Source organism: Ixodes scapularis, unplaced genomic scaffold, assembly GCF_016920785.2.
Source record: "Ixodes scapularis isolate PalLabHiFi unplaced genomic scaffold, ASM1692078v2 PGA_scaffold2__306_contigs__length_199485367, whole genome shotgun sequence".
Lineage (NCBI taxonomy): Eukaryota > Metazoa > Arthropoda > Arachnida > Ixodida > Ixodidae > Ixodes > Ixodes scapularis.
This window is the reverse complement of record NW_024609857.1, coordinates 59,728,419-59,752,896: the sequence shown is the minus strand read 5'-3', so window position 1 is coordinate 59,752,896 and position 24,478 is coordinate 59,728,419. Positions and strand designations below refer to the sequence as shown.

Here is a 24,478-nt window from a genome sequence, read left to right as displayed (position 1 = left end):
AATTAATTCATTTATGTATTTTCCGTGTTCACAAACATAACAAACAAATTATCGTTGTTCTATATATTTATGCATAATTGCGCATGGAATATCCTACTATCAATGACACATTCATAGTAATAAATGATAATGTAGTGATTGCGCAGGCGAGCTGGTGGATGTTAACCATTTTGTTCTTAGCCCGAGACTGAGGCAGGAAAAGAGGAAAGTTTCAAAGTAGAATAAAAATGAACAGTCGAGGACGTCCTCGACTGTACGTCCTCGACTGTTCATTTTTATTCTACTTTGAAACTTTCCTCTTTTCCTGCCTCAGTCTCGGGCTAAGAACAAAATGGTTAACATTCATAGTGTCACTAAATCTTAGTTCTGTGGAGATGCCAAAACGGTATTCGGTCATATATTCCGAAACCGTTCGTGAAATCAAAAACAGAATTAAAAATAAAAAAAAAAAAATAAAATATGGCAGCGCTACTCTTCCTAGGCCCCATCGTTCGCAAGGCATCCGTTCTAAAGTTCCGGGAAGCTTGATCGTGGGCAAAACGATCTTGTTGCTTTCAAGGTTGGAGGTTTCGCGCGCAGAAAGTGATGTCAGGCGATAACAGGCCGGAAATTGATTGTAGAGGTGAGCTCTTATTTCGTTCATCTCTAAGTTGACAATGCGGTGAAGCTAAGCGTTAGCCAACCATTCAGTGGCCTGACTCCTATCGCTTGATTTCGCTCGCCTCGCGTGTGTATGCGGAGAAGGGGTGATCACGTGGTGCGAGACTGACAGTCAAACGGTCTAACAAGCACGTAGTTTCCACCGCGCTGTCAGCTTACGGGGGATAAAGTCCCCGATCCATGACTAAAGGCTTTGTGTGGCAACTGAGGACAGCGTGTGCGTCCGAAGGCGGTAATCCAGGGAATCCGGACTCAACGGGCGCCTCGCTCGTTCCTTGCGCACCTTGCACCCAGCTTGCACTAATGCTCCATACAAAAAAAAAAAAAAAAAAAAATATTAACGAACTTTAGTGTCCGCAGCAGGCCCATTCCACACCATCTTTTTTGTGTTTATTTATTTGTTTTTTCGAAGTTTTTTTTAAAGTTTTTTCGTGAAACTATTTGCGTCGTAAAAGAGCTGGTTGGTCGGTGCTGGTTTTTTGTCGATTCGGTAACTAACAAACACAGGAGACCAAATTAAAGTTCACAATCTTTCCACATCATGACTTTCAGCTGGCTGGATTGGTACCAAGACGAAGCTTATAAGTAAATTTGGCTGTCTCTAAAAGACAGATTTATTTACCTTCTAAATTCCTCTAAATTTATTTACTCTCTAATTTCCTCTGGGTCCTCTAAATTTCCGCTTGCGACACTTCCCTCACTTCCGAAGCACTTCGATGGTGAAAAATTTTTTGTAAATCGGATTTCTTTAGCTTACGGATGCGGCAGGCTATGCTTCTCGGGACGCGCTGACCCACGTCTTCTGTACAGCCCATTTAGGGCCTTCGGATTGCACTCCAATGCGTGCTTAGAGTGCCATCGGACGTGGGCACTTGCTTTGGGGCCGTGTTCGCGCTGCAGTGAAGCGCGAACACGGCCCCAAAGCAAGTGCCCACGTCCGATGGCACTCTTGCCAAGCAAGTGCCCACGTCCGATGGCACTCTTGCCAAGCAAGTACCGCTTGGCAAGAGTACCACGGCACTCTAGACACAGGCTTTTTCAAAGGCCATGCTAGATGGAGGAAGCTACCGCTAGTTACAGAACATACAGACAATTTCGCTCATTCATTTCAACTGAGCTTCTGTCGTCCGTGTTTCGTACCTCGGGAACATTGAACATAAGAAGCTTAGCATACTTTTTAACGTATCGTAGGGCGACATAGAGCAGTCTACGTTCTTCCCAAAATAATTGAGCTATCGCTTGCTGTGTAGAATCAACTGAACGTAAGGTGAACCCGTCAATGGCAGTTTAAATGTGGCTCTGTTGGACAGCGAAATAAGACTTCTGTAATACACACTAATGTATCTATATTTAAAGCCAGTGAGATCCGTACCACAAATATCGATATCCGGAATGCTACACGGTGCTTCCGCTGTACATTAGGAACTGTTTGTTGAACAGCGGAAAAGAGCAGCGATCTTGAATGTTCCCTTATATCGAAAACCTTCCTGTCAAGGGAGCTTCGGAGAGCGAGGTTAAAACAGTTAAAGGATGTAGCAAACTGTGCAGAGTTAAAGGTTTAACCCCCCAGAGCTTTTCTTGAACAGAGCAGAAGACTGATCGACTCCCGCGCTTCGGAAAATAAGATGGAAAGATTGAAAAAAGGTAGTAGTCAAGCCAGGTTTATTTAATGACTCAAAAAAAGACCGCATAACAAGTTTGGAAATCATCGCTAACAACTTTTCCAAACGCTCTGGCTCCGTCGTTTATTTTCTCCACGGCGGTGAAAATAAGGGAGCCCCTAGTGTCACGTACCATGAACCTGGCTTGCCGCCATGTATAGGTTTTTTGAACCTATACATGGCTTCGAAACGAACGCCGTGTTTAGGGCGACGCTTTATGAAATGGTCGTCACGTGGCGTATGCAATAGACCGCGCGAAGCCGACCTCTTCTGTCACGGAGGGAGGTTTTCCTCTTTGCTTGCTTTTAATGCGAATGTGGAAAAAATACTTTTTTTATACATATACCTGTTCCTACGATCAGTGAGGTCGGGCTCAGCAGTAACTTGAAACGACCCCCCAAAAATATAACAATGCCCCAAAAACATCTCTGGGCTACATAACAACCCTAGGCACTTATGTAACGAAACATAATCGCACACGCGCGTCAACATCCGCTCATACACCCGTTTACACACTGATCTATATGTTTATTGTTTAATATATCTGTCTAGCAAAAACATTAATTGCCTATTGCTTGGATAAAGGAGTGTCCCCCGCTCCAATGATCTTCCTGCCGCAGGTAATAATTAAGTTAATAAATACTGAAATATAAACCCGTCAAGGCAGGCTGTCCCAACGCATTTATTAAAACATCCTTGCCCCATCTCCCCCCCCCCCCCCCCCCCCCAAAAAAAAAAGGAAGAGTAAAAAAAAAAGAAAAAAAGAAAAGCGGATAGGAAAAAAAGGTTTCCCCGAGAAAACGAAAAAAATACCTGCGCCGAACAGCGTCGAACTTGCGCCGAACCCATGGCGGCGCCATCTATCGACAGCCCGTGATATCGCGAGGAGAAACTAACTCTCGTTACAGTTACTCTCGAGGTCGAGGGAGGGTTAAGGTAGAGTATCATAGAAAGAAGCGGTCGGGAAAGAGTAACTTCCATGCAGATAGAGTTAAGGAAGAGTAAGTTAGGGCACTTACTCTCCCTTGACACCCTTTTTTTTTAGAAACTAAAGGGCACTACAACAAAAGACATCGCTCGAGTCTTGGAACCAATCTTCGCACGATTTGGAGCGCCAAGAACTGTGCGGACAGACAATGGCCCACAGTTTGCCTCAGCTGAATTCAGGAGCCTGGTGGAACGTTGGGGGGCAGACCACGTAACCTCAAGTCCATACTACGCCCAGAGCAACGGCGTGGCAGAGCGTGCGGTCCAAACAGCAAAACAACTCCTGAAGAAGTCGAAGGACATAAACCTGGCTCTTCTATCGCACAGAGCTACGCCAGGAGTCGAAGGTTTTTCACCCAGCGAACTGCTAATGGGTCGCCGCCTGAATACGCCTGTGCCAACCACAACCAAGATGCTCGCACCTAAGTGGGACGACGGCGACTTCAGACGCAGGAATGAAGCGTACAGGGCGCGAGTGAAGCAGACCTACAACGTGCGTCACAGAGTGAGAAGTCGTGAATGCCTGCCGCCAAAGACAGTGGTGCGCATACTGAGTGGTCCGGCATCCTGCGGTACAGTGACACGGCCAGCAGCCCAACCAAGGTCCTACATTGTAAGCACATCGACAGGACTAACACGACGCACCGGGAGTCACATGCAGCCAACGGCGGTCACTAGGAGCGGACGACCAAGCAGACCACCGGACAGGTTGGACTTGTAGCTCAGCTCCCTACTCCTAAGAAAGGGGGGTGTCGTGAGTGGCATTCGAGCGACCGCCGACTGCAGCGCCGCGACGCGCCTACGCACGGAGTACTCTCGCCCCGGGGAGGCCAGGGCAGAACGGCAGAACGGCGCAACCATGCAAAGACACGGCTGTATGTCGCCGACCGCTCGTATTGACTTTAACCCGTAATAAACCGTTCTTGTTACACCCGAACAACGGCTACGACACTTTCTATCTTGGGACACAGCGCGAACAGCAGACGTGGACGAAGAAGAAAACACACAGGACTTGCTTGTTTGCGCTGTGTCCCAAGATGAATTCCCACAAACTCGCTCAACTATCCATTCTTCTACGTCTTTCTAATTAGGGCTTTGCCTCGTGGAGTCAGTGGCATCAGATGTGTAACAAGAAAGCGCCAGTGCGATATCCTTTTCGTCTAGAGGATGTCCCTCATACGGGTCAGCTGCCGCCCAAACTCCCATTCCTTTCTTCAGCTTCCTCGACGTGTGCAAAGTGTGCATCGTGGCTTCGGGAATACTTTTCAAAATATCCTTCTTTGAAAGATGAGATGGCAAGAGGGATTGGAGGCGGTAGCGTTCTTACTGTGACGTGCACTTGGCATAGGCAACACACAAATTGCTCATTCATTCTTCGCACGGGGAAGATGACTCCTTTTGATCGACATCTATGGGTGATTCTTAGACATCGGTTAGTTTACGGCCAATTTTATTTCGGATATCCTTCGTAACCTCCAACGTTTTTCGCTCAACATAGGTCGTGCGAATGGTGGGACTTACGTTAGGTGGAAGTTTTAATGGGGTGACATTCACCTCTGCAGCATGGATCGTCTCAGTCACTCCTTGGAGCAGGAATTCCTCGTCGTTGAATGACTTGTCCGCCGGTGGGAGGAATGGCGAGGATGAGGTCGATGATGGCGCTTATTGTCTTCGCCGAAGTTCTTCAATGTCGCTGCGGAATCTCCCCAATTCATGCAGATCGCGTCTTCAGAACGTCCGCGCTCGGCGCCCTTAGTCAGCAGCACCCGTTTCAGCAATCCGATGCTCAGCTCTGAAACCGTGTGTATAAAGCACCCGCAAGCGATTTTGCTTTTGTGCCTCTGTAGATGATCGGCACAAATTAGTCAGTTTTCACTGAATTTGTCAGTTATGGCTCAAGTCATGCACTTCTGGCTTTTATGAAACGCGGGGTCGGGTTTCGTTCACGCCGACTTTGGGAAATAGTTCGAGCAGCGCACTTTTATGCGCGAGAAGGTAGCCCAGGCGTAACATGCCTCGGGTCCCATATGGGGAGAAGAGCTTTCGAGGTAATCACTCAAACTCCGTCTCTCCTTTGGCCTTTTCGACCGGAACATGTCAGCCGGCGCTAACTTTCCACATCAGGAGCAGACTGACTTCGACGCAACGAGTCTCCATACTTTGCTCTTTCCAAACGAGATAACCCTTCGGTGCCATCGGACCCCCCGGGTAAAGCAGAGATAGAACAGGGCAGTATGTGCCTCTGGAGCAGCGTTTTACTTTACTCTGACGACTGTATTTGTAATTTGGGGCACTCGCGGTCCAGAAACGAGCTTCATCCAGCGTCTAGTGGCGGCGGAAGAGAAAGGAGGAGTGGGGGGGGGGGGGGGGGGGGAGGAGGGGGAAGGGTTAAAATACTTTTTTTTTTTTTGTCGTCGTTAGACGGTTTACAGAATACCGCGCACAACAGCTCCTCATCACTCATCACTGCTGGCTCATTATCAACCTGCATAATTACACTTGACGTTTGAGCGCGGCTTGCCTAATTGTGATTGTTCAACAGATTGCACAAGACCATATGGGCCGCGCTTCAGAGATTTTCAATCTCGCCGTCTTGTACTTTTGCCTTCGAAAACCATCCTTGCTCCACAGCGTTGCTCTATTTGCGCTGCCATGTAATCCATTAGAGTAGGTTTAGAACATAGCCATGGTTAATAGTGCATAATAGCAACCGTATAGATTGCTTTCCACCCTTTATTGATAGCAAATCGCTGGAACAGGTGGACGATCCAGAGCTCCGTGGCCGATATATGATGCAAAGACATCTACGCGCGACACACCTTACAAACTTTGCCGCGGCGCCGATTCTTGATCGGTATCCAAGCGTGCGAAGGCATAGAGACGCTGCACTTCTTTGATCACGCCGCGAGACCGGCGAAATTTGCTTTCGACGAGTTGTGCCTTTTTCCTGCGGCGCTGCGCTTTCGTAAAAATGTTCACGTGTTCTCAACGGCAAGTCCCAACGCTTACGCAGGGTCTTAAAAAAACTTCTTCAACGAATGACGACGAACGAGTAGAAAACGTGTCTTCGGTACACTGTCGCCAGCCTCTGCAACTCTAGAAAAACCGCAATTTGTTTACGAGCAAGATGGCCGTCCGGTGGCTTCACCCGCGGGAGTGGGAAGAGCGATCCAGCATGTCATAGAGACCACACATGCTACCGCAGCGCCGCCGCGTGCATCCGGGACCTTTTTCACGCTCGCCGCTTCACAGCAATGCATGGAGCGCGTCGGTGCCTGATTTCACCACCCCTCCTCTATACACCTTTCCAAAAAACACTCGACCCCAGGGGCAACAAACCGTTTGTGAGCCCAGTCACTTAGTTTGAGGCTAGACTCTCACCGGCGTCCCTCCTAACCCTAACCGAGTGGACTGTGATTTCAATAGGCGCAGCCTGCGTAGGTGCAGTTTCAAACGCTGCTGGCGGCTAAATTCTCGTCTTTTCCCGCTATATTTTGTGTTTCATAAAACATGTATGTTCCCGAGGACATTGAGAAAGCATTGTGCCACATTTAAAAACACAAAAAAAGTAAAAAAAAAATCTAAACTATTTTTGTTGGGTACACGCGCGACAGAACGAATGCGACTGGAATGAATAGTTCTAGTTATTTGTTTTTTTCTTGCGATAAGTTTTGACGGCACCGCGGGATTCGCCGCATGTGAAACGACAAAGGGCTTTGCTGTCAAAAATAAATTGCAACAGAAGAGGGCCGAAAGGCATGCATTTTTCACGCTCACAAATAACGTGTTTACCGATGGACAGGACACGGACATACGATTGAGGAAGTGTTAACATTCGAACAATATATCATACGTACCACACGATGGAGCGTTATCCGAAAAGAATTTATTTGAGAAAGATCTCAAATAACACAGTCACAGTCGACGACAGTCACATCTTGACGATCGAACGTAATCCGAGATGACTTCGTTTCGGGGCACGTCTTGGGGAGAGCTTCCTTTTTTCACAACCGCACCAAGGCAAAGAAACAAACGCGACTGACCCGTTTCTCACCCCAACCCGGACAACTGTTTTTGGAGATGGCTGAGGATTTTACGCGGATTATCTCTGGGAGGGGGGAGAACAATGTTCGCAAAATCGCGTCGAGGGTCGTTCGACGTCCTTCACGTCTTTCGTTTCCCGTGAATGTCGAGCAGAAAAGCTTGAATGGCAGGCACTTACCAGCCTTATTTCTCACAATGGAAGATAACACAGAAAGGGTACGCAGCACGCATAAAAAAAAATTCAGTGGAAGCTTTCAAGAGGGGCGAGAAAACGTCGAATGCAAAACCGCGAAAACGTAGGTAGAGAACCGCGCTGAGCGGGTCTTCACAGTCCCAGAGAGTGGCAGAAAATTTCTAGCTGATAGAGGGCGCGAGAGTCGCACCAACAGCATCAGCATCAGCAACATGGCGGCGGCCTAGGAGCGGTTTTTGGAAACGTGTATACTCCCCCGTACGAAAATGCCAGATACAGGCCGGAATAAAAAATGCCGGTTCCGCCTGGACCCAAAATTGGGGCACCAGTTTGTATCCAGCCTGGAACCGCGCAGTTCCAGACGGGATACAAACTGGTGCCCCAGGCTGTGCGCCGCCGGAATTCCCGCTGCGCTCACCACTGGACCCTACAAAACTATTTCGTGCGATGCCCTTCGCCGTTACAAGCAAGAGTGTCGCGATTTCAAAGCCAGGCGGAAGAGCCTGGGTCTGAAATCGCGACAATCTTTCGCTTGTAACGGCTATGGGGATCGCGCGAAATACTTTAGTAGAGTCCAGTGATGAGCGCAGCGGGAATTCCGGAAACGCACATGGTCGTCCAGGCGTCGTCACCAAACACGGTGCACAGAACACACACAGCGCGTAAAAGCACAGTATCCAGTGTTGAGCGCATCGGGAAGTTCCGGCGAGCAACCGGTATCCGAGTTGTCCGAGTATTATCACCAAGCATACCAGCGCCAAGCGCATCCAGATGCCGAGCCAAGGTGCAATGGGTCGGCAGCTTCATACTATATGAAGATCCAAAGCCGAGGTCAGTGGGTATCCATCCAGGGAAACGATGGGCGCGTCAGTATCTCTCAGAGCGCTGCCGCCGACTGCAATGCAACAGACAAAGCGAGGACAGCGATTAGCGCGCGGAGAACGCCCGCTCGCAGCGCCTGCGTAGCGGATGCGCCTTTCCCTAACACGTGACCTGCGAGAGACCGCGGAAATTCCCCGCCGACCCCCCCCTCCCCCCCCCCCCCCCCCCCCCCCCCCTCCTCCAACCTAGGTGTTGTGTGAGCGCCCGCTGGCTGGGAGTGGAACCAAAGGGAATGGATCGAATCCACCCATTACCGTGCGGTTCCACGCGTTGCGTCTCGCTGGATCCGACTGGTTACACTCAGAAGCGCGCGCTACCAGATCGGATTCGCGCGGATCTGAACTGTGTACAAGTTTAGAACTGCGCGAGTCCGAAGTGGAACCGCTCCAATCTGACATTTTCGTATGGGCCGTTTCATACTTAGTATGCAACGATGTCAAAGCTACTGGCTCGAGCGCGTAGCTTCATCTATATGGTTTCATTTGCGCGAGAAGGCGTGCAGATGCGTCGAGGAAATCAAGCCCCATGCTCGCGCCAGCAGCTTTGACAGCGTTGTACATAAAGTATGAAACGGAGTATAGTTCACTGTAGCACTGCCTATCCTTGCTAGAATTATGTATACGACAGCCGCAAGCCTGTGCCAACCGACCCCGTTTTTTATATATATATTTATTTGCGGTCATAGCTGTGGGCACAACTGCTGAGAGCATGCTGGCGGCAAGCTTCCGCAGTTTCTTTGTAACGTGCATACCGAACCATGTGCTCTAAACATCGCCCTCAAATATGGCACAGCACCAGCTCATCGGGCTTTCAACATTCTTGACTTCACAAGGCCGATGGGGCACCACCGCTGTTAAGAAAAGTCTTCGAGCAAAAGGAAGGCTGAGGAGGAGGAAGCAGACGGAACGCTGGAGGGAGGAGGTTTCCTTTTCTTCCCTCCAGCATTCCGTTTGCTTCCTCCTCGCTAGCCCTCCTTTCCCTCTAAAGCTTTTCTTAACCTGTAAGGAGTTTAGTCTGCTAGAGTATGGCGACATTGTTGCCCACTATAAATTAATTTAGCCACTGCAGTACGACTGCTAGCCCGGGGTCTTTAATGTGCATCAAACAGAAGTGATACACGACCGTACGCCGGTACAACGCTCATCCAAATCGAAACCTGAATGGATGGATGGATGAATCCGGCTGAGCCCTTTGTATCGGGCGGTGGCCTACGCCATCTAGCCATTTTGTTTTACCATTTAAGCTTAGAATATTTAAATGTGAAAACTATATTTACTCCACACTGAAAAGAAAGTGAGGCTATAAAACCTCCTTGCAATTAGTTAATAAGAAAATACTTAGTTTTCTCTCGCTTTCTGCCACGATTCACTTAATCTTTGCTTGGTAATTATACTTCGTTTCAGCTTCGGTCCAGACGCAGCCGATGCTACAAGCGCGAGCATGTGGCCCAGAACAGTGCTTGCACTGCACGAGCGCGCGTGCTTGCCAGGGATGCTGAAAGCCCGGAGCTCGCGCTTGTAGGTTTGGCTGCGTCTGGACCGAAGCTGAAACGAAGTATACCAGTTCTGACGAATGGTACTTATCTGAAGTTACTCCTCTTAATTTCCTAGTGCGCTGTCTCCACCTTGAGTCTATACTCGCCACCGCCAGCGCCACCAGTGAGCGCTCCGGGGCATTATGGGAACTGTGAGGGTGTCGCGCCTCTTAGCCAAGCCAAGTCTAGCCTAGTCGAGCTTTTGCGTACTTGGCGGCCCACGCTACCGCCCGAACTGCAGCACCATTCTTGTTCCATTCATGCATCCAGGCGAGCTAACGGCCTTCAAACGACACAAGCTGCGTTTTTTTTTTTTTTTTTTTTTGGCGAAGGGAAATAAAATGTAGCAACTAAGTCAACTAATTTCCGTAGCAAAATTTAAAAAAAAAAAAAAAGTTGGTTGAGCCAGTGATATTTTGCTTTTTTGTCGCGTGGCCCGCGCACGATGGCCCATTCAAAACAGAATGGTGGCCTATCCAAAACGATGGCCCATTCAAAAAAGGGCGCAGAGTAATGTGCTTGAAGGTTTCTCATCTCATGTGGGCAACGCAGCGCAGCACAGGGCGCTGCAAAGATTGCCGTGTGACGTACACAGGGACCCAACGCGAACGTAGGAAACCTGTTTCTCGCAGGCGGTACGGCGTACGGCCACGAGGAAGGCATGACGTCAGCCGTAGCTTTCCGAAGCCAACCTCCCGTGTCGCTCGCCTCTTTCTTATTCTCCTCGCCAATCATTCTTTCAAATATGAGCCATGCGTGACCACTGAATGGTACATGGTGATTGCGTCTACGAACTGAGTGAGACCATATTCTACCCTGGTCCTGTTCATAAATTGCAAGGGCTGACTGCGCCTGCTGCCTTTTATTTGGCCGCGTAACAAGGAACTCAAGCATGATGTTTTTTTAGAGTCGGTTACCATCGAGCAAGTGGATGCGTAGTAGTAGACAACCTTTAATTGCGCCCAGAAAGACTAAGCGATTGGTCGGAAATAGATCTAGGAGTCCCCTTACAACCACACCTTAGGCGGCGGCCAGAATCCCTTGGACTCCAGCGGCGAATAGCTGCCCAGTTCTCTTGGTTGGTGATCTTTTTTCGTAGCGGTTGGGCTTTACGGTCGAGCCGGCTGCATTCCCATACCATGTGGCGGAGTCGCTCTTGCACCGCATAGCTGGCAGTCTCCCTTGTAGCGATACGGATGTCATCGGTGTGACAAGCATGTAGCGCCCTCTCCCGTCCACCCGCCGATGGCCGCCAGCCTCGGTGGGCAACATTGTTCACCACACGAATAAACTTCGGCTTCCCATTATAAAATGGGAAGCCGAAACTACAAAACCAGCAGCAATAAAAAGAGGACTTAGACAGGGTTGCCCATTGTCTCCCCTGCTCTTTATGATATACCTCAGTGAGATGGAAAAAAGATTGGAACAGTGCAACCTAGGTTTTGACCTGAATTACATGGAGGAAGGACATAAGGTAAATCAACTATTGCCAGGGTTAATGTATGCAGACGACATTGTACTCGTATCAGAAAGCCGTGAGACAATACAGGAACTGATTAGGATTTGCAGCAGGGAAGGGGACAGTTTAGGACTAAAATTCAGTAGGGACAAGTCGGGTATAATAGTTTTCAACGATGAGAAGGGGGGACCCCTGGAGATACAGGACACAGTGATAGAACACGTAGAAAAGTACAAATATCTAGGGGTCTGGCTCAATGAAGGAAGGAAATATCTGGAGGAACACGAGGAGAATACAATTAGAAAAGGGAAAAGAAATTCATCTATTATGAAGCTCAAGGCACTATGGAACTATAACAGATATGAAGTGGTCAGAGGTATATGGAAGGGAGTGATGGTGCCAGGACTGTCATTTGGCAATGCAGTGCTGTGCATGAAATCTGAGGTTCAATCAGGGCTAGAAATTCGACAAAGAAGCGTAGGCAGATTGGCGCTGGGAGCACATGGAAAAACACCAAATGAGGGAGTACAGGGGGACATGGGATGGTCGTCTTTTGAGAGCAGGGAGGCAATTAGTAAGTTGAAATTTGAAGAAAGGTTGACTGAAATGGAGGATACGCGGTGGGCACGTAAGGTATTCAAGTATTTATACATGAAAAGTTTAAACACAAAATGGACAAACCGAACCCGAAAGCTTACATTTAAATATCTACACACTGGTGATGGGGCTGAACAGACTACGTCAGTGAAAAAGAAGGTGAAAGAGGCGGAGAGGAAAATTTGGGAGGGGAGAATGCAGGAGAAATCAGCTTTAGCAGTGTACAGGTCACGAAAGCAGGAGATAAGAAAGGAAAAGCTATTTGACAATTCACTGGGAAGTGCTTTGCTGTTCGAGGCAAGAACGGGAGTTTTGAGGACAAAGACGTATAGGGCTAAATTTCAGGAGACCGACACATTATGTGCCGCCTGCCATAATGATAGCGAGACACTGGAGCACTTGGTTTTGAAGTGCACGAGGCTTCGTCCTGCCCTCCCTGAAGGGGTAACGGATTTGGCCGGGGCCCTGGGTTTCACTGGCGACGATGGAGGGATGGTAGAAAAACAGATTACAGTGACAAAGAGACGATTAGAAGATTGGTGGAAATTATCTAGGGAAAATTAAATGATGGAAAACTAACTAGCACAGCTGGGAACAGGCGGGACAGAGGAAAATTGGGACTCCCTCCCGCGTGGCTCCGGCCCAAAGTCTCAACCCTGTCTCCCAGTGGGTCCGGTGCTGGGGTAACGCCGAAAAGGTTTGACCAGAGGAAAATTGGCGACTCCCTCGCCGGGGGGAAGAGGCAGGGGGGTGATGTTTTTTTAGTTTTTTTGCCCGATCCCCCGAAGGTCATCCTGGTGATATCCCACACTGCCTGGTGATAGTTGGGGGACAAAAATTGGTCTTAAAAGGGCGGGAGGAATCACGTTTTTGTCTTTTTAGACTTAGGCTAGGTGGCGCAAGCTACCGCCCGTTACAAAGGGAATAGCCATTAACATCCATCCATCCATCCATCCAACACCGTTGAGCGCACGCCGCTCCGGTCAGACATCGTCCACCCTCACAACCAGGCTGCGTGTCGTCTCTCCTCGGCGGGTGCTTCGGCCCCCTTCGTCCACGTTCCAGAAAGATCGTGACACTGGCGACGAGGAACCGTGGCACTGGAGGCTACCAACGTGCACGGTTCGGCCCACGCCGCCGAGAGAGTCGCAACACCGCCGCCCGCTCCTGTCGCCATGCCGCTCTACGGGAGGCTCGAGCCGTTCGACGGAGATGGGTCCGCCTGGCCAGTCTACGAAGAACAAGTCCACGTGTTCTTCCGGGCGAACGACACGCCCGAGGGGAAACAACGGGACATCTTCCTGGCCAGCTGCGGGACCCGAGTCTTCAGCCTCCTGCTCGACCTCCTCAAGCCGGCCACGCCGCACGTTAAAACGCTGGGTGAGCTGCTCGCCACGCTGCGCTCGCACTTCAGCCCGGCGCCGTCCACGCTTATGGAGCGGTTCCGCTTCAACAACCGGAGCCGCCAGGACGGGGAGACCCTCGGGCAGTTCGTCGCTGCGCTACGAGGGTTAGCGAGCACCTGCGCCTTCGGCGACCAGTTGGACTCGCTACTCCGGGACCGGTTCGTCTGCGGCATCAACAACCCTGCCATGCAGACGCGACTCCTGGAGCTCCCCGAACCCTCGCTGGACGACGCGGTGAAGGCAGCGCTGGCGATGGAAGCAGCAGCGAAAGACGCCAGCGAGATAGCGCGTGCGGCCGGCTCACCGTCGACGCAAGCGGCGGTGAACAAGATGGCGGCAAGGAGCGGTGTCTGCAGCCGCTGCGGTGCTGCTCACTCCCCCTCACTGTGCCAGTTCGTCCACGCACAATGTTTCACGTGCGGGAGAACTGGGCACCTCGCACGTGTCTGCCGAGGGGGGAGGACGAGCGGCGGCCAGCAGCAGCAGCAGCCTGGTTCAAGCCCGGGTTCCAGTCAAGCCCGCGGCCAGGGTGGCCGTCGCAAGAGAACGCGGCGGGGACGAGCGGCACCAGGCCCGGGTTCGTCTTCAGCCAGGGTCCACGTCGTGGCCGAGGACCCGCAGATTTTCGACGTGTGGCAGACGAGTAAGCCCCCATCGTCTGTGCCACCTTACTTGGTGTCCGTCGAAATCTGCGGCCACCCCATCACCATGGAGCTGGACACGGGGGCCAGCGTGTCGGTCATGCCCGGGAAGCTGTTCAAGCGGACCTTCCCTGGCGTGTCCATCGAGGCGTCTGACGTCATGCTGCGCAGCTACTCCGGGCAGCTTTCCCAGGTCCAGGGTCGGGCCCAAGTCAGCGTTCGCCTTGGCGACAGGGAGGCAATCCTTCCCCTTTACTTAACCAAGGGGTCGTCGCCGACGCTGCTGGGCCGAAACTGGATTCACTCGCTGGGTGTTCGGCTGCCGGAGTACCAAGAAGCTGCGCTGCACGTGGTACGAGACGTCCCGAGCCTCCTGACCGACTTCCAGTCCCTGTTCCAGCCGGGGGTGGGCACCTTTGCCGGCACGACGGTCGGCATCCACGTACCCGAGGGAGCCCGGCCTCGGTTTTTCAAGCCGCGGACGCTGCCGTTTGCCCTGAAGGACGGGGTCACCCAGGAGCTGTAACGGCTGCAGCGAGAGGGTATCCTGGTGCCCGTCAAGACTTCCGAGTGGGCTGCACCAATTGTCCCAGTCCTCAAGCGAGACGGCCGCGTCAGGATCTGCGGGGACTTCAAGGTCACCATCAACCCCGTCGCTACCGTCGAGAAGTACCCGCTGCCTCGGGTAGAAGACCTCTGGTCGGCTCTGTCCGGGGGATAGAAGTTCACTAAGCTCGACCTTCGAGATGCCTACCAGCAGCTGGTGCTCCAGGATGCCGCCCGGAAGTATGTCACCATTTCGACAACGATGGGACTCTTCCAGTACACGCGCCTACCGTTCGGCGTGGCCTCAGCCCCAGCCATCTTCCAGAGAGAGATGGACAACCTCTTCAGGGGCATGAGGCACGTGGCGGTGTACTTGGACGACATCCTGGTTACCGGTACCGACGACGGGGACCACCTGCAGAACCTGCGCAAAGTCCTGACACGATTGCAGGACGCCGGTCTCAAGCTGAGGCTGGACAAGTGCGTGTTCCTGACCCCCAGCGTGGAGTACCTGGGACACATCATCTCCCAGGCTGGCCTGGCCCCGGCACCCCGCAAGATTGAGGCCGTGCTCAAGGCGCCGAAGCCCAAGAGCAAGAAGGAGCTTCAGAGCTACCTCGGCCTCATCAACTTCTACAGGAGGTTCCTGCCCAACCTGTCGACGCATCTAGAGCCGCTGCATCGCCTGCTTCGTGATGGGCAGCAGTGGGCCTGGAAGAAGGAGCAGGACTTGGCCTTCCAGCGCAGCAAGGAGCTGGTCGTTAAGGCTCCAGTGCTTGTGCACTTCGATCCGGCCAAGCCTGTGGTCCTCACCGTGGATGCGTCGCCGTACGGGGTAGGAGCCGCCCTGTCGCACCGGGGTCAGGATGGTCAGGAACGTCCTGTGGCGTTTGCTTCTCGTCGACTACATGCGGCGGAGCAACGCTACAGCCAGCTTGACAAGGAAGGCTTGGCCCTCCTCTTCGGGGTCCAGCGCTTCCATCAGTACCTGTGGGGCCGGCAGTTCGAGGCAGTCACGGACTACAAGCCGCTGCTGGGGCTGCTGGGACCTGACAAGGCGGTCCCAGTGCAAGCATCGCCTCGTGTGGTACGCTGGGCCTTGACGCTGGCAGCCTACAGGTACAAGCTGGTCTACCGCCCTGGGAAGGACTTGGGACCTGCTGATGCCCTGAGCCGCCTGCCCCTGCCGGAGGTGCCTGCTGCCGTTCCAGAGCCAGCTGACGTGTTCCTGCTGGAGCGGGCCTACCCGGGGGTGCTCACCAGGACTGCGGTGGCGCAGGCGACCAGCCGGGACCCGGTCCTGTCTCAGGTGGTCAAGGCGGTTGCCCGAGGGGAGGAGCTGCGTCACCAGGCGTACAGCCACAAGTGTGCCGAGCTGAGCTTGGAGCAAGGCTGCCTCCTGTGGGGTTCCAGGGTGGTGATTCCACAAAGTCTGCGGGCCAAGGTGCTGCAGCTGCTGCACGCGGGGCATCCTGGCATCGAAAAGACCAAGATGGTGGCACGGTCGCACGTTTGGTGGCCTGGCTTGGACCAGGACATCGTGCACCAGGTGCAAGGCTGCCAGGTCTGCCAGGAGAACCAGCGAGCCTCGCGCCACGTGGAAATCACCCCCTGGCCGTTCCCACAGAGGCCGTGGTCCCGCTTGCATGTGGACTATGCGGGACCCTTCAAGGGCCACTACTTCCTGGTGGTAGTGGACGCCTTCTCCAAGTGGGTGGAGGCACTGCCAGTCACCAGTCCCTCGGCAAGCGCGACCATTGCGGCGCTGCGGCAGGTCTTTGCGGCGCAGGGATTGCCGGACATTATTGTGTCCGACAATGGTCCCGCTTTCGCTAGCGCCGAGTACCTCGACTGGCTGCAGAGAAATGGGATCCGCCGGATGCTGGTTCCGCCGTACCACCCCGCTTCCAATGGTGCAGCAGAGCGGGTGGTACAGACCCTCAGGAACAAGCTGAAGAGGAGCCAGCCCGGGGATTTTCGGACGCAGGTGGCCCGGGTACTGTTCCAGTACCGGACCACACCGCATGAGGTCACTGGCCGTGCCCCCTGCGAGCTTCTGCTGGGCCGGATGGTCAAGACCCCCCTGGACGTCTTGCATCCAGACCTCCGGTCCACGGCGCTCCTTAAGCAGCTGAAGCAGAAGCTGGCTGCTGACCGAGGGTGCCGTCCCGGGCCTTTGCCGGAGCCGGGAGCGTCGGTGTACGCCAGGAACTTCCGTCCTGGCCCACCATGGTCTGCCGGGCGTGTGGTTTCACCAGCGAGTGCCTCGTCGCTGCTCGTCCGCATGCCCGACGGGACCACCTGGCACCGGCACGCCGACCATGTCAGGCCTCGCCTCGGGACCTGGCTTCCACCCTCGGTCGTCGCTTCTGAGGACCAGCCTGCAGGGGACCCAACAGCACCAGTCGTGGCCAGCGGAGCGCCACCCACCCCGGAGGCGACAAGCGTCGCCACTCCTCAGGCACCAGTTGGACCGGTGCCAATCCCTTATCCGGTCCCTGCAGCTCCACCGGGTGGAGCGCGACCGGTACAGGCAGCGCCCGGCGTTGCCCCACCTGGCCCATCGACTCCAGTGCCCAGGCGGAGTACGCGGCAGCGAAGGCCACCTGACCGCTACTCGCCTGGGTGATCTTCGCCGTCGACCAGCCAGGACTTGGTACGAGCAGACGCCGAGTTGGTGTCGGCCGTGTGTTTTTTTTTATATATATTTTGTTTTAGGAAAAACAAACTGGGGGGGAGGGATGTGACAAGCATGTAGCGCCCTCTCCCGTCTACCCGCCGATGGCCGCCAGCCTCGGTGGGCAACATTGTTCACCACACGAATAAACACCGTTGAGCGCACGCCGCTCCGGTCAGACATCGTCCACCCTCACAACCAGGCTGCGTGTCGTCTCTCCTCGGCGGGTGCTTCGGCCCCCTTCGTCCACGTTCCAGAAAGATCGTGACAATCGGCTGAGCTGGGCAGGGCTGGGGTAGGTGCCTGTCTGTAGTCGCCACCACGCTACCGCTTGTCTCTTGTCCAGCGAGGGATGCGCCGTAGGGTAGCGCGTCCTTTCGCCAGCGTAATAATCGCGGATGTCTCGGTACGTGACCAGTCTGTCGACCCCCGTCAACAATTCGGTATATTCTCCCTCTTGGTCATAGAGCCTTATTTTTTTTAGTTGTCGCATCATGACGAGGATCTTGTCGAACTTGGCGTTTTGCGTCTGGGCCTCCTTGCTCTTCTTGACCGAGGCGTTGTGGTCGGTCACCCCGGCCCAGATGACCCGCTGTCGGGAGCTGGTCCCCTTCCTGGAGCCGGACCGCTGCCGCGAGGTCGACCGCACGGAGGCTCGGCTCCGTGACCGCAACCGTCTTTTGGGAAACGGCGGGAAGTCCTTATCCTTGAACGTACTCTCCTCTTGTTCCTTCTTCTTCTCCCACTGCGGGATGCACGGCGTCTTGAAACGCTGCTTGCACCGTGTGTCACCCATGGGGTTAGCCTATTGCCGCTGATGCCGCACGACGGCGAACACGGGTGGCCATCTGTCGGGTTTAGAGCGTTGCAATTCTTGCACCGATGCTCTTTCGGCCGCGGACACACGTCGGTTCGATGTCCGACTCCGCCGCACGTACCGCACACTTCGATCTTTTTCTTATACAGGTGGCATTTGTACTCCACGTTACCATTCATGATCCAGAACGGCGCCTTCTGGCCCTTGAAAAGCACGACCGCCGACTTGGAACAACCCATCCGTCTGGCATGAAGCACGTTGGGGTTCCTCGCCGTGACTAGGTTTTTTAGAACGTCTTGCTCGGAGTCTTCGTCCGGTATCCCGTGAATCCCATCCTTGATGGTGTCGTCCAGCGGTATTGCGTCCGCTACATTTTCGTAGGTTTGTCCCTCGAGACTTACAGAGTGCAGTCCTCCGTACTTGACGGCGTTTTCGAGTGCCGGAGTGCTCACGATGAGCGTATTTTGCTCCTCGTTGAAGCGAAAAGCATCGTGTCCTGCTTGTTCCGGTACGAGAGCTGCGCCGCGCGTTGAATGCTGCGTTGGGCCCAAGACTCTGTCTTCTTTCTACGTTTAAACCGCCCTGAAGTCGAAAAACTATCTTTGCATCGTCTTCCGGAAGGTTCGGAGGCACTGGCGCCTTCTTTATTGGAGCTCGGCCCTTCCCGCCCGTTCTTCCTACCGAAAGTGCGGTTTGGTTGAAAACCGGCCGCTAGGGTTTCGCGCTTTCTTCTCTGCTCGGGCCTTGAGTAAGACCGGCCTCCAACATCCACCAGCAGAGTGGAGTGATTTCTTCTCCTTCTACCTCAATGGCTCCGTTTCCGGGGTGTCCAACTTGACGTCGGTGCAACGGCTGCGGCCGCCCTCAATTTGTTTCAATAGCGCGTGAGGTTGAGCGAAGCGGCGCCTCGTTTCGTCAAGAAAAACGGTGAAAACTTGAGACAAAAACGGCCCGCTCACCCAAGAATTTGGTGTACGGAGGTTTCTCTCGCGTTTCGCCGCATGTTGGTGGAGAAAGATTTGGAACTACAGTGCAGGAGGTTCGCTGAAAACTTGAAAGTTCACGGAGCCGATGCGAGATGCGTCCGGCCCAGATCACTTCGTCGGCGACTTTCTGGATACCAGCGTTCTAAATGTGCGTGGGTTCGTTCAGCTTGAGAACAGTGTTTTGCACCGGCAGAAATTTAAATACAAATTTTGACAGCCTTATTTTGTGCACGCCCCTGTGAAACGTTTTGTGGACACTCACACAACTTCACAATACGTTTGGGAATGTTCTTTGTGTACATCGCAACCAATATTGAACCATGGTTGAGTTTGACTATTAATTGTTTTATTAATATATATCATGACCAACGTTACACCTACGCAATTTGACTTGGCAGGGGCACATATATGTGGCACGACTGTCGAATTCATCAAATTTAAAGCGAACGAAACTCCACTCCACTTCGATGAAGTCCAGTCACTGTTGCAACAACGGGCCGAAATCCATCGTTTGGGCAGTTCGGTAATTCTCAGAAATCTAAGTCAACCGCTAATATAAGCTCACGTTAGTGCGTTCAGGACGTAATATGCCGGTTAACGAAACTTCCTGCGGAAGGTTTCTGTACTGTTCACACTGCAAAGCCCTATATTTGTCTCTGCGGCGCCACGCACTTTCGTTTTTACACAAACAGCAGAGCGGCTCCGCTCGTCCTGTCGTCGTGGTTCATCATCCGCCCATCAGGGCCTCGCACGTCTCGCCGGTCTCGCTTTCACGCCGGAGAGGTTGCAGCTCTCCGGCGCGCAAAGCTGGCACATCGCAGGGCGTCCACTTCTCCAGTTTCGTTTGGTAGAACTTTCCAGACGCACGATGGACCGCGACGAGCTCAACGCAGTCCGTCGTCTGCGCCTCGAGGCCTCGGCCTCGCCTCCTCTCGCTCACATAAACCCTGCCCCGGGAGGAAGCGAGCACAACGCTTCTGCCACTCCCATGCAACCAACCACCCAACTCGCATGTGACAGGGTCACGTGCACTACACGTGGGTGCAAGTATCGTTTAATCTTTTTTTTTTTTTTTTTTATGACTGGGCATTAACAAAGTCAGGTGACAACCTCCCCGTGGGTACGGGGCACGGTGTAAGATACATTCTTTAGGTGAGGACACGGCGGGGCTGAACGCGCGGCGCGAGGAATCAGATAGTACATGTTCGCTCGACGGGCATCCGAAAGGCTGCATTATTCCGCGGCCACCGTGCCCGCGTCACCGGCGAAACTGCGTGAGAGCGAAAACAATTATCTCGTTGCCATGACACCCCGGTACAACGTGGTCTTTCTGCACGAGCGACAGCCTCGCTGGAGCTCTGCGCGTGTGGAGCATGAGGCGGCACTAGCCGTCTTTGCCGTGCCCACGGGCCGGCAAGTCATCTGCCGGCGACGCTTGAAACCATAGTAAGAGATAGAGTGAAAAGCGAACTTTATCTGCACTGCGCGAGGAGCGCGCTGTCCTCACCGTGGTACGGGGTAGCAGCAGACGACGGAGCAGCGACCCTCACTGTTCCCATGCTTCATGATGCGGGGCACGTGAGGGCCCGTGCTTCTTTCCGGAATGGTCCAATTTTCTGCCTGCGTAGGTTTTTGTTTTTATGGTTGACCGAAGGTTACGAGAGAAGAAGAAGTTACTCCACAGCGGGACCCTCAACAGCGTCGCGATGTTATCCGGCCCCAACAAAATTGTGCCCGCAGCGCCAGCGGCCAACGCTCCAAAGTCACAGATCGCGATGGCCCCGCCGCCCGTTCCCACTCTCCAAAAACGTTATATCATTGGCTTCGAGCAGGCAGGCTTTCCGGACTGGACAGAGATGGAATTCGCGAGTCCCATTCCCCGCTTCACGGCCTGCCTGGTATGCGGCTCGATCGCGTCAGAGATGCTCTGGTCCCGATGCTGGCACGTCTTCTGTCCGCTCTGCGCGGCCCTGTTGACTCGCGACGACGAATCGCTGCCGTGTCCCTTCGACGGCGTTCAGACAAATGCCGCTGCTCTGCATCGGGACAAAATCGCCATTGAGGTCTTGCTCGCGTTCAGGGTATTCTGCCCGAACCGATCTCTTGGATGCGATCACATAGGCCCCATGGAAAAACTCCGAGACCACATGCGACTGTGCGGTTTCTACGACATACGGTGCCAAATCTGCGGCACCTGGTTGAAGCGGTTCCAGCTCCGAGAACACGCCACTCAAGGTTGCGCTCTTCCCGAAGACACACTCGTCGGCCGACGCATTCATGAAGTCGTAAACGGCCACCTCTACCCCGACATAGAGAAGATGGTGGCCGTCGAGGAGGCCGCTGTGACGGCACGAGAAGCCGGCGAAAGGCCCTCGAAACTGTCGGTGATCTTCAACGGGAACAGCCAGGAATACGACGTGCTCAGCATGATTTCGGCCATGAAGGAAATGTGCCGGGAGTACGAAGGCTTCAAGAACGCCTTCAATGGCGTCCGCGAGACCGTGGACATCCACGTCGAGCAAATGCGCGCGGACGTCGAGGCCCTGGAAGTGAAGCTCCAGACCGAGCAACGTCACTGGAGGGACGACCTTCTCTCGGACGTACGCTTCGTCAGGGACGTCCTCGGAACGCGGAGCTTCGACTGGCAGATCTCGCCCTACTCCAAACTCAAGCGGCCCGCCATTAGAAAGAAGCTTCTTCTCAAGAGTGAGGGTTTCTACATTGGGTACCAGGGGTACCACGTGGCGCTCTCCGGGAGCTTCCTAAAGAACCCGACCGATGGCAAAATTTACGTGAATGTGTTCGTGCACCTGCTGAAGGGCATCTTCGATTCTGTGCTCAGCTGGCCGTACCGCAAGCTGACTAGCGTGAAGTTGCTGAATCAGACCGACGACGGCGTGGACAAGGTGGTGACCTTCGACCCCTGCGAAGCGTGCGAGGACGAAAAGGACAGCTTCCAGCGGCCCAAGGGCCCGAGGAATGTGGGCTACGGGTTCCGCTTAGCGCCCCTTGAAGAGCTTGAGCACCCCGCAAACGGGTTCCTCAGAAGCGATTCTTTCGTTGTACAGCTCACCGTCGGATTTCCCTAGTCGCGTGGATGTTTTGGCAAGGGTGAAGACTCCTATTTTAAAATTGCCTGCGCGAGTAATTTAATAAAACACATCAATCGCTAATGACACCTTACTTAACTTTCTTTTTATTTTTTTTTTATTTTTTTATTTTGGAATTGCACTTGTTACTTTATTTAGATTTGAAATTGAACATGTCCAAAATGGGCAGAAGGCGCGGCAAGCGATATTTATAGGAAACAATTCTGGAGCCATGTATGGTCACGGCCGGACTGGAAGCGCACTCGCTTTCTCCTCTTACGGCCTTTGCAATCGCCCTGGAGTCAATAGGAAGTTTTCGTAGACCGCGTTTCCCACTCCGCTAAGCCCTCCGCAACGAAGAAGCCGCTAATAGGGAGTTTCCGTAGACCGCGCTGCCCCCTCCGCTAAGCGTTCCGCAACGAAGTTGCTACTGCGCCTGCGCGCCGATAGCCTTGACTGTGGAGTTCCCGCTATCGTAGCGGGTTGCGGAGGGCCTTGCGGGACGGCGAAAACGATGTACAAAAAAGTGAAAGCCGTTTACAAATCCCTGTAACGCCGAATTGGAGCGCAGCTCTTGAGGAGGAGGAGTGAAGGGTACTGAGGGGAGGGTAGACCCCTCCTCCTCCCCTCATTCTTTAATATGCTCCGGGGGGGCGGTCACGTGACCTCGGGGGGGGGGGGGTGTCACGTGACTTCGGGGAGGGGGGTCACGTGACCTCGGGGGGTCACGTGACCTCAGAGGGGTCACGTGGCCTGGGGGTCACGGGGGTCACCTTGGGGCCACGTGACCTTGAGATGACCTTGGGAGGGGTCACGTGACCTTGGGGGTCACGTGACCTTGGGGAGGAGACCACGTGACCTCGGGGGTCACGTGACCTCAGAGGGGTCACGTGACTTGGGGGTCACGTGACCTTCAGAGGGTCACGTGGGGTCTTGGGGTCACGTGACCTTGAGATGACCTTGGGAGGGGTCACGTGACCTCGGGGGGTCACGTGACCTTGGGAGACGTGGGGTCACGTGACCTTGGGAGGGGTCACGTGACCTTGGGATGACCTTGGTTACGCCGACGGCGACGGCGACGCCGCTCAAGCCGGGAACGGGCCCCTAAGAGCTGCGCTCTAAAACTACCTAATGCGCCTGCGCGCCGATGGCCTTGACTGTAGAGTTCCGGGTAGCGTAGCGTGTTGCGGGGAGCTTTGCGGGACGGCGAAAGCGATCTACGAAAATTCCCTAATGACATTTTTCCTCCGTATGTAGTTCACTTGCTTGCCGCCAGGGGCGCAACCACCTCACCCCACTTAAAGCCCCTGTATACGGAAAAGTAGCGACATCCTTTGAAGAATGCCGCCTGCTATCTTAGAGCGATCCAGGCGGCACTACCGTCGACGCGCGAGCGCGAAAGAGCAAAATATAACAATAAGACTGTGCATGAGGCACAAGGAGGGAGATGGAATACCTATGCTGTCGGAGTGCAGTGCATGCTATGAGCTAATGTCGCCAATCAAATAACGCCGACTGTGTAACGTCACGGCTTTCATCGTCTTTCTTTGAGAACATTCTTTGAGGCTGGTAGACCGTGACAGTGCGTTTTTCAGCCTGTGTGTATGTATTTTGCGTGTCTTTCAGCCTTTGACTGTGCTCTGACTCAAGTATAGGAAGGCCGTTTGATATCTTGGAGCAATCCAGGCGGCGACAAAACGGCGTGCTGTATCTTAATCAAGTAAGCGGCAGTCGAAGGCACACGCTACAGTGCGAGTCAACGGAGTGAGCGCGGGCGGCCAAATCACAGCGCACTCAGCTCTCGCGTCGCGATTGTTGATTCAGAGCTCTGCCTACCCCTATGACATGTGCGCGGGTGTTCATAAACGGCTCCTCTCGACTGCACGCGGGTCAAATGAATCAAAATGAACAGCTAACAGCGCGATAGGAATCGGTAGCATGGGTAGTACCACGGCCACTCGATCCGGGGGGTCGAGTGGCCGTGGTAGTACTCACCCAGGGAGCGACGCGCGAAGCGGCGTGATGTCCGTCGGCACTCCCGTCGAAAAAGGCGAAATAAAGACACAAATACAAATATACAAGAAATATCGCGCGCAGAAGAAAATAGAAACACTTAGAAGCAATAAAAATACACTGGAATAGATAAAAATAAATAAAGAAATCGAAAAAAAATGAAAGCCGTTTACAATTCCCTGTAACGCCGGTTAGAGCGCAGCTCATGAGGAGGAGAATGAAAGCGTACTGAGGGATAGGCGACTCCTTGAGGTCACGTGACCTCAGGGGGGGGGGGGGGGGGTCG

At 53.6% G+C, this 24,478-nt stretch overlaps 2 protein-coding genes across 3 annotated transcripts; one reads left to right on the top strand and one right to left on the bottom strand.

Annotated features, from left to right (window-relative positions):
* Nucleotides 1-10,788: 10,788 nt before the first annotated feature.
* Nucleotides 10,789-18,305, bottom strand: LOC120849891. Of its 2 annotated transcripts, none has more exons than XM_040222167.3 (2): nucleotides 17,558-18,305; nucleotides 10,789-11,162 (listed from the first exon to the last, which is right to left on the bottom strand). In XM_040222167.3, coding segments are annotated over exons 1-2 (528 nt in total). In that variant the 5' UTR covers nucleotides 18,084-18,305; the 3' UTR covers nucleotides 10,789-11,160. The 2 variants fall into 2 exon arrangements, with proteins under 2 accessions (XP_040078101.1, XP_040078102.1); XM_040222168.3 differs by having other exon boundaries at nucleotides 10,789-11,167; nucleotides 17,563-18,305.
* Nucleotides 18,306-20,796: 2,491 nt separating this feature from the next.
* LOC115326539 (TNF receptor-associated factor 6-like) lies at nucleotides 20,797-22,179 on the top strand. Its single transcript, XM_029987449.3, has one exon. It carries the CDS (start codon nucleotides 20,797-20,799, stop codon nucleotides 22,177-22,179), a length of 1,383 nt encoding a protein of 460 aa, XP_029843309.3.
* Nucleotides 22,180-24,478: the final 2,299 nt, after the last annotated feature.